At 37.9% G+C, this 14,151-nt stretch overlaps 2 protein-coding genes across 6 annotated transcripts in view; one reads left to right on the top strand and one right to left on the bottom strand.

Moving 5' to 3' along the window:
* CCDC88A (coiled-coil and HOOK domain protein 88A) overlaps positions 1-4,291 on the top strand; it is a 117,017-nt gene extending 112,726 nt beyond the window's left edge. For 2 of the 3 annotated variants that reach the window (XM_028103945.2, XM_028103947.2), the window contains 2 exons: positions 282-381; positions 943-4,291. In XM_028103945.2, the coding sequence (XP_027959746.1) occupies positions 282-346 (65 nt within the window). In that variant the 3' untranslated portion in view covers positions 347-381; positions 943-4,291. Of the gene's footprint in view, positions 1-281; positions 382-703 lie in introns of all 3 variants that reach the window. The other variant, XM_028103946.2, reaches the window with a different exon arrangement.
* A 1,458-nt stretch (positions 4,292-5,749) lies between these two features.
* LOC114209773 (prolyl-tRNA synthetase associated domain-containing protein 1) lies at positions 5,750-7,434 on the bottom strand. Of its 3 annotated transcripts, none has more exons than XM_028103949.2 (2): positions 7,322-7,434; positions 5,750-6,274 (listed from the first exon to the last, which is right to left on the bottom strand). In XM_028103949.2, the coding sequence occupies exons 1-2, from the start codon at positions 7,403-7,405 to the stop codon at positions 5,840-5,842; spliced, it is 519 nt and encodes a 172-aa protein (XP_027959750.1). In that variant the 5' UTR covers positions 7,406-7,434; the 3' UTR covers positions 5,750-5,839. The 3 variants fall into 3 exon arrangements, 2 of the variants coding, with proteins under 2 accessions (XP_027959750.1, XP_087882655.1); XM_088026529.1 differs by having other exon boundaries at positions 7,286-7,434; XR_003609399.2 differs by having other exon boundaries at positions 6,197-6,274; positions 7,230-7,409.
* Positions 7,435-14,151: the final 6,717 nt, after the last annotated feature.

The following is a 14,151-nucleotide window of genomic DNA, read 5'->3' on the forward strand; positions in this document are numbered from 1 at the left end:
CATGCAAGATTATTTTGTACTTTAAAACTATTTGTGACTATTTAGTAAATAAACATAGTAAACCTATCTGATGCTACTAAAAGGACATAAGTATATTATTTCTGGCTTTTAAAATACAACAGTCAGTCTTTAAGTAATAAGATACCTATCAGATTAGTAAATTTCCCAGTTAGATTCTTTCTCCTTGCCCTACTCAACAAGAGCTCATTAGTTTCTTAACTTCATGAATTATATTATGCTTATCCTTTGATTAAATAACTTGAAATGCTTTTCTCCTGCAGATGTGGACAAAGTACAAGAAAGCAGAAATTCAAAAAGCAGGTCTAGGGAGCAACAAAGCTCCTAATTCTATTACCCACTACATGACATGTGGGCCAAGTGGTGAGTTTCTTGCTTAAAATGTAAATGAGATTAGTCTCATTTATACAAACTAACCGAGTTACTTATAAGAACAAGTGCACATTGCATTAACAGATGTAAATATTGCTTGCTTATTCATGACTTTCTGTCCTACTTACTAGTCAAGCAAGATTGATTGCTATAAGTTTTTGCCTGTCAGTGCAGGAAACAAACCTTTAAATATTATTTTTCTTTTTTTCTTAAACTTAATTTTTTTTTTTGAGAGGGAGAACTTAATTTTACTTGTGAATTATGTTTTAGGAATTCCTTTTTTAATCTGAAGTCTTTTTCTTTTTTTTGGTAGGAATACAACTTTCCCACAATGTTTTTGATAATTGAGAACAAACAATAAATTAAATACCTTTTGTATGAAGAGCCACTCAAAGAAAAATTGTCTCTGACTTTCTGTCACTCTCTCGTTCCTATAGAAGAAATATCTGGTGCATGTTGTTCTTATAGTGGCTACTCTGTATTTTATCTCTCTCTTATCTTCAAGCTTTTCTTATATTTTCTTTCTTCTTTCTACCTTCCAACTAAATACAGAGAGAAAAGTGTCCTTCAGTTTCTCAGTGTGAAGCCTTTATTTCTGAAGTAACAAGACACCCAACTATAGGAATCATTTTAAAAATCTTTAAGGAGACTTTAAACAATCCTTCGTGACTAGAGCAGGCAAGAAATACAAAACCTTCATTCCTTCCTTGAATCAAGGAGCACTACTGGAGTCAACTGCCAAAATTTTTAGAAGGTTTTAGGACTTACTATACATTGTATTGATAAGATCTACTGAATAAAGGATGTTCTCTCACTAAGGACCAAGTGTTTTAAGATTCCAAGAAGTACTCCAAGAACAATCTACTTCTTTCGTCATTTGTTTATGAATTTATCCATGTTTGCTTAATGCTTCTGCTAAGTATTAGCCAAAATCTAGCCATTTATATTTAGTTGTGTAAATCTAAATTAAATGCTGTAGTATGTTGTGGAATGTACTATATATCATGATACAGAGAACATTGTTTTGGCATGTCAGAGCCTTATTTGGTTAGCAGACTGCATGTGTTGGTATCCTTTCCTTTTTTTTAACCAATTATTTTGATGCACTGCAAAAGAAATTCAGTTTATGAAGATAAATCTGAAAAATAGGAGCTATAAAAAATTTACAGTAATATTAATCTTCCCGTATTCCCCTTTAAGCAACACTAAGCATTCACACCTGGATCCAAGGTAATTAAAAAGAGTGTTTTTCTGAAACTTTTTTAGTAAGGTGGTTTTCCAGCAAATTGCATTCCCAAGATAATGCTGTTGTGTTTTAAATTCATTTCCCTTCTTTAGTATTGGGTTATGTATGTGTGTTTGTTTTTTTAACATGAGAGCTGACTGTTGCTTAAGAAGTTTCCTTATGGCAAAAAAAAAATGTAAATAATTTACTATGATCTGCATTTTGCCAGGAACTCATTTATTTTTAAGGTTATCACGTATTAATAAGAACTTTTCTGTTTTTGTCCTTTATAATATTACATTAAAATTGGTAACTGTTATTGGTACTTTTGAAATATTTGTATGCATTTGTTACCTTAAACATCTGAAAGAAGCACAAAAAAAGTAGATTTAGTTAACCCAGGGAAACATCAGTTTTTTTGTAGCTCCAATTTTATATCACAGTTTTATTTTCTTATGAAATCAAAAAATGCATTGATATTAATGCAAATTCATTATTTAACATAAATATCAGAATAATCTTAAAGGTCTGAAATGAGAAAGATAATGACTTTTTTATTTAAACAGTATACTTCTTAGGCTCTCATTACCAGCTCTAAAAATCTTTTTGGAATAATTCCATATTCATAGTGTGTGGTTTAGGAACTATGTTTCATCACTAACCTAGTAGCCATGAGACTGTGTGTGTCTCTCCCACCCCCCTTCCCTCTCTCTCTCTCTCCCTCTCCCTCTCTCTTTTTGGTAGGCCAGTTAGCAGTATTGTGTTCATAGTCTACTTTCAGAAAGATTTAATGAAAAGAAAGACAGCATGTATAGTTGACCAGAAATTAAAAAGCAATTTAGAGAACTTGGACTTACGTAACTTAATGCCACCATTAACTTAGATTTTACCGCCAAATAATGCTGTAAAATTAAATCACTTTTAAACTCTTGGATGAAAGGTGCTATGTAAATGTAAATACAAAGGATTCTTACTAAAATACAACTATTGCACAACAGACATATTTAAAACTTACTCTCTAGATTTTGAAACATCTCTCCATCGTGACCCCCTAGATTCAAGTATCAAATTGATAATGGGCATCATGGCAGTCTAGAGATACTTGCATGTAAAAAATGTAAATTCATTTTTAGGTGGATAAATTGAAAGTAAATATAGAAGTTATGTTTTAGCCAAATACAGTAAGTGGGTAACTTAGATTTATATTAACTAGCATCTAATTTGCACAACTAGGACACATCCCAGGACATTTACTGCAAGTTGGAATTTAATGAGTAGGAAGTGGCCCGGTGACAGTGAATCATACCACAACTTGACCTCTCCAGAACCCTAATGTCCTAAAATAGAGAACCTGTTGACTTAACCAGCACATTATTGCTTCACGTACAACATGCTTAGGGGCAGCCTATATAGTACTGAGTCTAAGGAGGCTGACCCTGAGAAAGTGCAGTTAGAGACAAAGGGGGAACACTTAAAACCACGAAAGTAGGAATATTCTCAATTATATTCATCACCTTTTTCATACCATTTCAAGAAAGGACTAGATAATAACCTCATGAATATTTTACTTTCTCCAAAAGATTCAGAAGCAAACTTAGTAGGAAGTCACTCCTTTCCCTGATAAATTGCTTCTGCCAAACAAAATAGTATGGCTACCTAGAAACTTACTGGGGCCACTTTCCTGACTGGGGTCTGCCATGCTTTTATCTGGCTGTGTTCTAAATCAATACCCAACCCCCCACTAGGAAACTGCAGAATTAATATACAGGGTAATAGCTTCCACAAAGAGCTCCAATAAAGTGCTTTCAGATCTGGCAATGTGGAAAGGTTTGGTCCACATTTTTGAACTGGTGGTTACCAAAGAGTTCATGTAACAGGTTTGTATGTAGCACCTTTCATGCAAGGCATGGTAAGAGCCTATTAAAAAATCACTGTGCATATTACAGAATTGCAGCCACCTCACAAATGAAGTATTACAGCCTGCACTGTCTTAACAGTTTATGTCAGGAAGTGAAAAAGATACTGTACCAAACCTGGAATTACAATGAGGAGTAATAATGTATGCTACATGACTTTGTATTTTAAGTTACTTTTACGAGAAAAGTGAATTTTTGTGTTTTTCTTTTCTGCTACACTTCGTCCTGAGATGTATTTTTTCTTTAAGCCTTGAATGAGTAATACAAAAGGAGCCCATTTTGTGAAGTAAACCTTGATGTACATGTTGAGATATTTGGACAACAATGAAAATGCCTTAAAAGGAATGCTTATGGATAAAGTTGCACTTATAACACCCTTTAACAAAACCTGATTTTAAATTGTCTTTTTTTCTACTAAGGGTTCTCTTTCAATGTTTGCCATTGTACTTATAATTGTTATTAAATACCAAATCAAATAATATAAATCTGTAACATTTCCTTTAAAAATAATGCTACTGAGGGATCTGGAGTTGAATGGCAGTGATTATTACTTGGTAATACCTATTATCAGCCACAGGAAGCCAGTTCAAAACAAACCATCATTGGTTTGATTTGCTTTTAAAAACATTTCATTATTTTTCATTTTAGTTTTTAACTTTATTACTCCTAAAAAATTAAGTTGGTTTAACATTCACTTCAACTAATATAAAAATAAAACAAAGAGGTGATTTTTATAACAAGTGGTTAAAATCATTTAAAAACTGTAACATATAATCTAGCTAAGTATTATCTTTCCTTTGCCTTTGCCCTGGAAAACCTTTTTTCAGACCTAACCCATAGCCTTGTTTAGATGATTCTTTCTAAATCTTTTAGGGATGAGTATTGGTTTGGGAACAGAATGGAATCTTACCAGTTCTGTCAATCCCCACATAGGTTTAAATACAATAATATATTGCACAAAGCAGTGTCTTTCATTTTCATTTATAGACTTTGGGGAGGCAGAACGTTAGAGGAGGCAACCAGTTGTGTATTCTGGGGCAGGTTAGTCTTTCTGAGACTGTTTTCGTTATAAGATGGGAAAGGCACTGTCTACTGTCCTCAATCTTTGATTCTATTCATGAAACCTTCATTTTATGTGCAAAGCAACCTAAAATTTTCTCTTAGAGATGTCGTAAACAGCAGGCAAAAAGTAACATGGCGCCTTAGAATAAGTTATCATTTATGGACAATATTTACTAACTCCACAGCTCTTAAATTCATTCTTTATAGAAAATCTGCTGTGAGTAGACTTATAACTTCTAATCCTATGTATCAAGAAATAACGTTTTTACTTATTTTGCCTTTTAGTAACACAAATTGGTTACACTATCACTACCAGATGGAAGTTACTTTTGAGTGACCAAACTTAGTAAAATATGGTTACCTCACGACTATCCCTTTTGCTTGTAAGAGAATTTTCATGATGAGATCTCTAGACTATTTCTGTAGTATAGTCTACCTCAGACCTTCAACTAATGGTTTTGTTTTAAGCGAAAAAGTATGTTACTCCACAATTCTGAACTAGCTTCTATATAACTGACAATATATAATCCTGAGTTCTTACACTGTTTCAGATGCCATAATTGGGCAGGGGATAAGTAAAATTTAATACAGCCTACAGGACAGAAAAAATTTTTCCAAGTATGGTCACATTTCTAACCTCTCAAAAAGATTAAACAAATCTTTCCTTAATCCTCATTCCCCAAAGATAACCACCATCAACAATGTAATATATTCCTATATTGCTTTTTATTTTTTCCCTGTATGTACAATATATGTATAGTTTTATATATGCTGTTTTTGCAAGTTGCTTTTTTCAAGTACAGTAAACACCCTAAAATGTAAGATAATCTTAGCTAGCCTTAGTTTTGTTGTTAATCTACTCTTAATTAATTGTTGAAGGCATTCCTGTAATGAGTAGTGCTCATGGGGGATGGGAGGTGGACTCTGAACTGACTAAAACTACCTCAGTATATCTTTTTAAAAGCAGCTGCTTTTTATAGGGCACCTGGCCGGCTCAGTCAGTAGAGCATGTGACTCTGGATCTCAAGGTTGTAAATTTGAGCCCTACCTTGGGTGTAGAGAATAGTTAAAAAATAAATAATTAAAAAAAAAAAAACCCAGCTCCTTTTAGATGAAACGTTCCTCCTAGAATGATTTAATCACCAAACCAAGGTGCTAAATATTCTTACCACTTTTAATGCTTTTTATAAATTACAAATAAGAAAAACAGCTTTCAGAAATAAATGTATTCTAAGTATCAGCCCAATTAGTTGTTTTTATCAAAATTAAGTATTATGGGATCATGTCCAGTCTTCTTCACAAATGTGAGAAAGTCTTCAGGGCTCAATCCCATGGTTGCAGCATTGGTCATTGGATGAAAGTACACCTTTTCATGCCCACCTTCCAAAAAAGCTGAATCCAGAACAAATTTCACATCTCCATCATCACAGAAGAGAGCCAAAGGTGTGGCACAGCCTTGGCCAACTTTTAGTTTTTCTAGCATGGCTGTTTCATCAGCAAACCGAAGATTTCCACTCCCAACACCTAACTGCTTGGCAAGATCATTTAAATTAATTTGTCTATCATGAAGAACTGTCACCAGCCAATAGCCTTTTTTCTTCTTGTCTTTAAGAAATAAGTTCTTACTATGTGCGCCTTTCAAATGTTGGATATGAGGCATCATTTCTTCAACTGTAAACACCTGTAAAATATCACATGAAAACTTCAAAAAATATGCATGTACGCATACTCTGCTTGCTGGGTGAACGTTAGGGAGTACTCAATGCCCGGATGTCATTGGTAGGGACCCATTCCCAGCCCATTACGAAATAATACACCTTGCCGTTTCAATCCCTCATCTCGAGACCTCTTAGGCCAGTTCTCTTTTCCAATGTGCTGGCCAAGCACTCCTCCTAAAGTGTTTTTTGTTTTTTTCTTTAAACTTTTGGTACTGAAAATCTACAGCAGCCCAGATTCCTAATCCTTAGCATTCCATTACATCCAGACCACGTGACAGCCTCCACTTTACAAATATATAACAATGAGAGTGAGATCACGGGCAAGGAACGAGACCCGGACTAGTAACATCAGAAGAGCTGGCAATATGCACAGGTAAAGAAGGGGGAGAGTTAGGTTTACTATACAGGAGGGAAGAAGGTCAGAGAAAATGATCCAGTTTTGATGTTAAATTTGTAAAGTTGAAGATTTTTAACGTATTTGTCTACCCTTTGAAGAGCACCATATTTGGCTATTACCATTAACTGTTACTCAAGCTATGTTACTATGCCTCTGCACCATTCAAGTTAACACTGGTTCCGTGAAATGTTTGCAAATCCTCACATCAATACATGAAATCATGTTCATACCAAACTCTCTAAGCTTGGTGTTCTGCTATATGCATGATGCCTGATACATCGTTGATACTACAGAGACAGTTTACTGCCTGGTAGGTTATCTACACCATAAAGACACACTGACCCAACTTTTACATGCAGAAGTTCTCAAAATGAAATGTGACCAAATCGCTCCAAGAGGAAAACCCTGTTTTCTCACAATAACATCAAAGTCCCGAAAGGCCTTTGATGTTTCTGTCGGGCCCCTTTTGTGCTCTGGAACCTGGGAAATGTCCTAGAACGTACGTTTCTGCGGCACCTTACCGCTGGGGTATCTGGTCTTCACGGCCCCGCCCGAGAGACGCCGCAGCGGAGCCCACCTCTCCCGCAGGGCTGTCCCGGCAGAAGCGCCTCACCTCCGGGTGCTCCACGACCTCCGTATGGATGGCTAGGGCGCCGAGCCGCTGCTCCAGCGCTGCCCGCAATTCCGCGCCCGCCATGCTGCCGTCGTAGCCAGAGGAGAGCGACTGGGCGGAGAAGCGGTGAAATGGGCGTGGCTTCCCGCGTGACTGGCTGACTGGAGGCTAGGGCGGAAGTACCCGGAAGACCAGGGGGCCCCGGAAGTCCAGTGCGGCACCTTCCGGAGGCGGGCCTTTGCAGTCGCGCGTGCTCTTCCCTCTCGTCCCCGACCCCCTCCGCCTCTCTGGAAGTCGTCTGCAGAGACCTGGCTCGAAGACCCGAAGGCGTTCCTTATCCCGCGTTCTACAGTAGGAAGACACGTGGTTTTTCATAGCCTTCTCTAATCCCGCTTCAGGTTCCCTAGGCTCAGCATAACTTCCATTTAAACCAGAATCAGAGTCACCTAACGAAGTTAAGCGTAGGGAGTGTGGGAGAAGGTCATGGAGAGGATGTGACCACGGGCAAGACCCTTTCCCCTGACCTTGAAAAGTACCTTCTGCCCACTGATCCTGTACGGGGAGCCACTTGAAGGACATTGCCTTGACTGAGTAATGTGTTACTGAAACCAACGGGACAGTTTTGTGCCTTAAATCCCCTTAAGGCCTCTGCATAAACTCAAAAGATTCTAGCAGGTGGGTGCAGAGATGGCTGTTTTGTGGCTGCCCGAGACAAGCCTTCTGTTAAGTTCTGTTGCTTATTAAACTTGCCACTAGTCATTATAGAGTGGTCTGCCTCTTCCAGTCTCTCCTTGCCTTTACCTTGCTTAGGAAGCGGGGCAGTTAAAGATTTTACCTGAGGAACTTAGAGGTTTTTGAATCAACAGGGAGAGAGGAGGGTGCCAAAATGCTTACTCTTTTACGACTTTTCAACTTTTAATTTATAAATTACAATTTCATTTGACCTTTCCTGAAAGTTATCTTTTGTTACTATTCATGAACAAGTAATTCGTGGTGGCAACCACAACTCAACTTTTTTGGAGGCAGTTTGCCTTCCTCATGGTGGGGGTTTTCCATTATCCTGTGAAACCCTCAGTCAGCACTTTTTTTCACTAGGTTTCTTTCTAAAAATGAAATTAGAAAGCATTAGAATAGGAAAGATCACCCATTTGAAGGTATGGCACATCCCAAATAATTGTACTTAAATATTTGAAGATGTTCAGGAAAACCCAAATCCAATGATGGTGAACTGAGAGTGATCAGGGGAAAGAAGAATTGGAATCTGATTGTAACCAAGAAAGGTGAGTATGTCCAAAAGTAGGAAACTAACCCAGGGTAGGATCTCCATGACAGCTACAAAAGAGGAATTCAAAGAGCCAAAATTGGCCGTGGCATCCCCCATATTGTCTAGGCAGTTGAGTTTTCTGACCTAGAAGTCTCTTTGGAAATGAGCTGCCATCTATCAGTTATTCAAACTATGAATTCTCCCGCCCAGCACACCACACACATGCACACCCCTATAGCTAATCCATCACAGTTCAGTTTCTCAAATCATTCCACTTCTCACCACCTCCATCACCCCAGTCCAAACTACTATCATTTCCCCACTTGGCTGACATTAATGATCTCTTAATTTTAGTCCACCTGTGGTGGAATGACCCAAGTATCCTGCTCCAAGCAAGTCTTAGAACCAAAGATATTTATTATAAAATGGAACTACATCTGTCTATGATAAAAGAACTTCATATCGCTGTTTAAAAACTATCCTAGCCCAGAATTAATGCAATATTTGTCAACATTGTATTAAATACAAAAGAAATGCTATCTAACCCTGGCATAGTCCTTTGTCTTCAAGGCGAACACAATCTCAAACTTACACTGGAAACAACAACATGAAACATGAAATTCAAAGTGATCAGCATGAGCTTGAGGAACTAGATATTTAGTTGCAGAACTTGAATTTTAAAAAAATTATAGAAACCTCACAATTCTAGGAGAGGAATAGCATCTGATAAATAGTTTACTGAATTATTTTACAATAGGAAAAGACAATAAAGTTTTGTGGCATTTATACAAGAATGTGTTGAGGGAAAGAATCTTATTATCATTAGGAAGAGTACGGATATTGGGCAGAAAAGGACAGAATCTGGGAAAAAAGAGCTGGAAAATGGAGTTATGCTAGGATCCATGAAACCAGGGACCCTCATCTAAGTCTTCTCAAAGTAAAAGAAACAGTGACAACTGTAGCCTACCTAGCAAAGGAAATATAAAGGCCAGAATATTTATCATCACCATGGGGATTGGGCATCATGGCATTTGTTAGATAAAGAATGTTGGAAATTCCTGTTATTGAGTGAAACGGCAATTCCAGAACAGGTAAATTGAAAGCCATCCTAGGAAGCTGTACATACCCCAAATAAGTGAAACAATAGGGAAAAGTGCTTGCTGTAATCTATGTCTCTTCAACATATCTTTTTGAACATCTCTATGTGCCATGCTTTCTGCCCTCAAAGATGTTAAAATCTAGCAGAGAAGACTGAAACGTTCACAGAATAAACCCAAGAAAATGTGACTAGTGGCATGATGTGGATGCTTTAGGAGCCCAGAGAAAGGGCGCTTAAGACTGGGTTGGTGCATCAAGGAAAGCATTAGGGGAAGATGGCACCAGTTTGAAGAATAAGTAGGACTCTGCCAGGAAAAAAAAAAAAAAGTGCTTCAGCTGAGGAAACCCCAGGAGATGAGAGTTGGCAGTGAAAAAGCACAGTATGTCCCAGGGCAGTATGATTTGGTGTGACAGTAGAGCAGAATGAGAGGCCTGTCAGCAGAAGACAAGGCTAGAAGTAGGCACAAAGAATTGTACCTGCTACACTAAGGAACGAGGAATGTCCCACCATCAAGGGCCATGTTAAATAAGGTGACATCTTCCTAGGGAATTCTGTATTCTCAATCATGATCTCAATATTTGAAAATCTAGGAAAACACAATTCAGTAAATGGAGAAAACCAATTAGAGGGTAGACAACACGGCCCCAATTTTGCTTCAAAATATACATAGCTGTATAACAGTAACTCAAAAAACTAATTAATATTTGCATCTTTCCCTAATCCTACTCCACAAAAATTGGCTTCTAAAGGCCTATGGAAGAGGATTTTTCCCACGTCAGAAGAAGATGGAGGTTGGTTCCTAGAATAAGAGAGGAGAAAGCAGCTGGATCTAGGAGGAAATTTAAGTTTCATCAGAGAAAAGAAGGTGAGGACTGGAGTGGGAAGGATGAGAGGATAGAGAAGAGTCCCTTTCTTGGCACTTTGTCCCTCCAGTGGGTAGCAAGATGGGAACCTGCTGTCAGTGGAAGGCAGTCTACCTGGGGCATCGCTGCCTAGGCAGATGAGACACAAGTACATCTGAGCATCATTGCTCAATGAGGAGCCATGACAAAAAAGGCAATAACCCCACAGTCCAGTTCCCTGGCTCCTGCCAAGTCTTAGGTTCCTGGATGATTCCGTGGGGAAGGGAGGAAATCTTAGTGATAGCCTCAGGTTTAACGTTCCTTGCAGCTCCAACATGTGGGGACATGGGCCATATTATATTCAACTCAAAATATGATTGAAGATCAGTTATGGGCTAAAGGGAAAGTGGTAAGCAAAACCACACAGAGACCCTGCCCTTGTGCAGCACACAGTATATTGCAGGAGACAGATATTAATTAGTCAAATAATCACAGAAACAAATGTTAAATTGCATGGGTAGCAAGTGCTAAGAAGGACACATATGCAATGCTAGGAAAGTCCATAATAGAATCTCACCTCGTCTGGGGGAAGGAGTGGGTCAAGGAAGGCCTCTCTGAGGAAGTGAAGCAAACTGAAATCTGAAAGATGAGTAGGAATGAAGAGGGCAGAGAGAGGAGAGAAGAGTGAACCAGGCAGAGGAAACAGTGTGACACTGTGTGCAAGGGTGGGAGGAAGCAAATCAAGGAAGAGGCATTGAAAGACGGTCAGCGTGATTGGCATCCAACAAGCAAGGGGAGGGGAGTGGGGTCATGGCTCCAGTTCCCACACACTAGAGCTGGGAACTAAAATTCTCACCTGCTAAAAATACATTTCTTAAAGTGGTTATCTCTGCGGATGCTTGGGTGGCTCAGTCGTTAAGCGTCTGCCTTCCGCTCAGATCATGATCCCAAGGTCCTGGGATGAAATCCCACATCAGGCTCCTTGCTCAGTGGAGAGCTTGCTTCTCCCTCTGCCTGCCACTCTCCCTGCTTGTGTGCTCTCTCTCTCTGACAAATAAGTAAATAAAATCTTAAAAAAAAAAAAAGTAAAGTGGTTATCTCTGGCTAATGGAACTATGGTATTGTAAAAAAATTTTATTTGTATTTTCTATCTTCTGAAAATTTCTATGTTTCTATGTATTTTTATAATGGAGGGAATCAATAAGTTACTAAAAATAAAAAAATATAAACCATGTCTCCACAAGTAAGATCACATGAGAGTATTTTTAACAAAGACTTCAAAAGAAAAGAAAGTTAAAATGTAAAAAAAATTAATAAGTGGGCAGACTGAATTTAATTACCTCCTAATTAAAATATGAAATAGGTGAAAACATTCAGTTTTCTTGCCTGGAGAAATATTGGTTTCATACAACATAAAATGCGTGGAGTAGATGACAGTTGATTAAGCAGAGAAGTAGCATGTTTCCCTTTTGTTCCCTTTAAACACTCATTTAAAATTGGATGGGTCTAAGGAAGCTTTGTTTTAAAACTCAGAGGACTCTCAGTTCCGTTAAAAATTATCCAAAACCTGGAAATAGTGAAGGGATTACTGCTTGCCCTTCCAGTGTCCTGCTGGGATTTGTTTAGCACACCTTCCTGGGGATTCCCTGAGTCTCTAGGAATGGCCAGCTTTTTTGACTTGGTATCTTTTTATTATTTATTTAAATTATTTATTTGAATATTTAATTATTTAAAATAATGTACTAATTATTTAAAATATAGTTATATTATTTTTTAGTGTACAGGTATTATACAACTCTGTAAGGGTAGATCTTAATGTGTGGAAAACTGATAGTAATATAAATGAGTTTTGTCCCATCGAAAAGATAAACCCAAAAGTTACAGCTTTATCGTGCTGTAAGATATTAACCAATTTCGTATCTATATTAGTAATCTTGTTCAAGCATTCATTCTTTCAGCCACTGTAAAAACTTGGCACTCCTCAATTCTCTTTGAACTAGGCTTACCATCTTGTTCTCTTGTTAATGAGTGAAATACATCTTTAGACACATGATCGCTTCATATTTAACATTTTTAAACTCTTCAAAAATAAAAACTCTAAGAATTTAACCTTCTTAATTTTGTAATGAAGATACTGATCACCAGATAAGTTAAGTGTCTTATTCAAAGTCTTCGTACTCACTGGGAAAGAGATAGGACAAGAATGTAGGAATAAGAAGTGTAGGTTGGTAAGGGGGTACAAACGTTCTAAGATGAGCAAGGTCTGAGGACCTAATGTGTAACAATGTGGTTCTAGTTTATAATGCTGTATTGTATAACTGAAATTTGCTAAGAGAGTGGAACTTAAAAGTTCCCAACAAAAATTAAATAAGTATAAGTAAATTTGTGAGGTGATGGATCTGTTAATTAACTCAATGGAAGGGGAATACTTTCACAATGTGTATGTATACCAAATCATCACATTGTACACTTTAAATATCTTACAGTTTTGTCAGTTATACCTCAGTGGAAAGAATGAAATTAAAGACTTTACAGCAAAAAGACATTTTTAAAGAGATGTGATTGTGTATGAAGAAATCAGTGAAGTTGAGGAGACTCAAGAGGAAACCCATAGAAAGCTTTGTGTAATTTGGTTGCTAGTGATAAAGAGAGAACTGTCTCGTTGATGAAAAGTCATTGTGGATATCTTTTTTTTTTTAAGATTGTATTTATTTATTTGCCAGAGAGAGAGCGCGCAAGAGGGCGAGAGAGAGCACAAGCAGGTGGAGCAGCAGGCAGAGGGAGAGGGAGAAGCAGGCTCCCCACTGAGGAAGGAGCCCAACGCAGGGCTCAATCCCAGGACCCGGGGATCATGACTCGAGCCAAAGGCAGCTGCCCAACCAACTGAGCCACCCAGGCGTCCCCCACAGCAGATATCTTTAATGAGTATTCGTTTGGCTCATATTAGAGGTTACTGGAGATTAATATCATGTTCTTGACTAGAAATATACAAAGTTATTACTCTTACTGTTTTCCATAAAGAGCTTTAATAGCAGTGGTCATATTAATGGAAACACAAAGATTTACTACATAGCATGGACTACAGGTTGATACCAAATTAAATGAAAAAAATGCTTACATTCATATGTTCAAAAGGTAACATTTCAAAGCTGAATAGGACCCTAAAGATCTTCAGTTCAGCTTCTTCAAATATGGAAATGGTTAAGAAACGGCATTGGAATCAAACAGACTTGAATTTAGGTCCCTCTCACCGATCACAAAGGATGTGACCTGGACAAGTTACTTAACATTCACAGTGATAATGCAGCCCCTCTGGTTTGTTAAAATTGATGTGCAAAACTAAGACATTCAATCTTGCAGGACTGAAATAGATGATGACTATAAAGCATTAAGAACAGTGCCTTGGGGCACCTGGATGGCTCAGTTGGTTAAGCCTCCAACTCCTGATTTTGGCTCAGGTCATGATCTCAGGGTTGTGGGATTGAGCCCTGAGTCAGGCTCCATGCTCAGTAGGGAGTCTACTTCTCTCTCTCTCTTCCCCCTCCCTCTGCCCCACCCCTTGCTCATGTGCTCTTTCTCGCAAATAAATAAATAAATCTTAAAAAAGAAAAAAAAAAAGAATAGG

This window comes from Eumetopias jubatus, unplaced genomic scaffold, assembly GCF_037043125.1.
Source record: "Eumetopias jubatus isolate StellerSeaLion01/CBP00866 unplaced genomic scaffold, mEumJub1_p1.0 scaffold_9, whole genome shotgun sequence".
Taxonomy (NCBI): domain Eukaryota; kingdom Metazoa; phylum Chordata; class Mammalia; order Carnivora; family Otariidae; genus Eumetopias; species Eumetopias jubatus.

Bases quoted from the DNA above. Each gene is read 5' to 3' on its own strand.
- LOC114209773 (XM_088026529.1), bottom strand. From the start codon at position 7,405: ATGGCGGGCGCGGAATTGCGGGCAGCGCTGGAGCAGCGGCTCGGCGCC. The intron at 6,275-7,285 runs GTGGGCTCCGCT...GATATTTTACAG, and splicing joins GGGACAGCCCTGCGGGAGAG to GTGTTTACAGTTGAAGAAAT.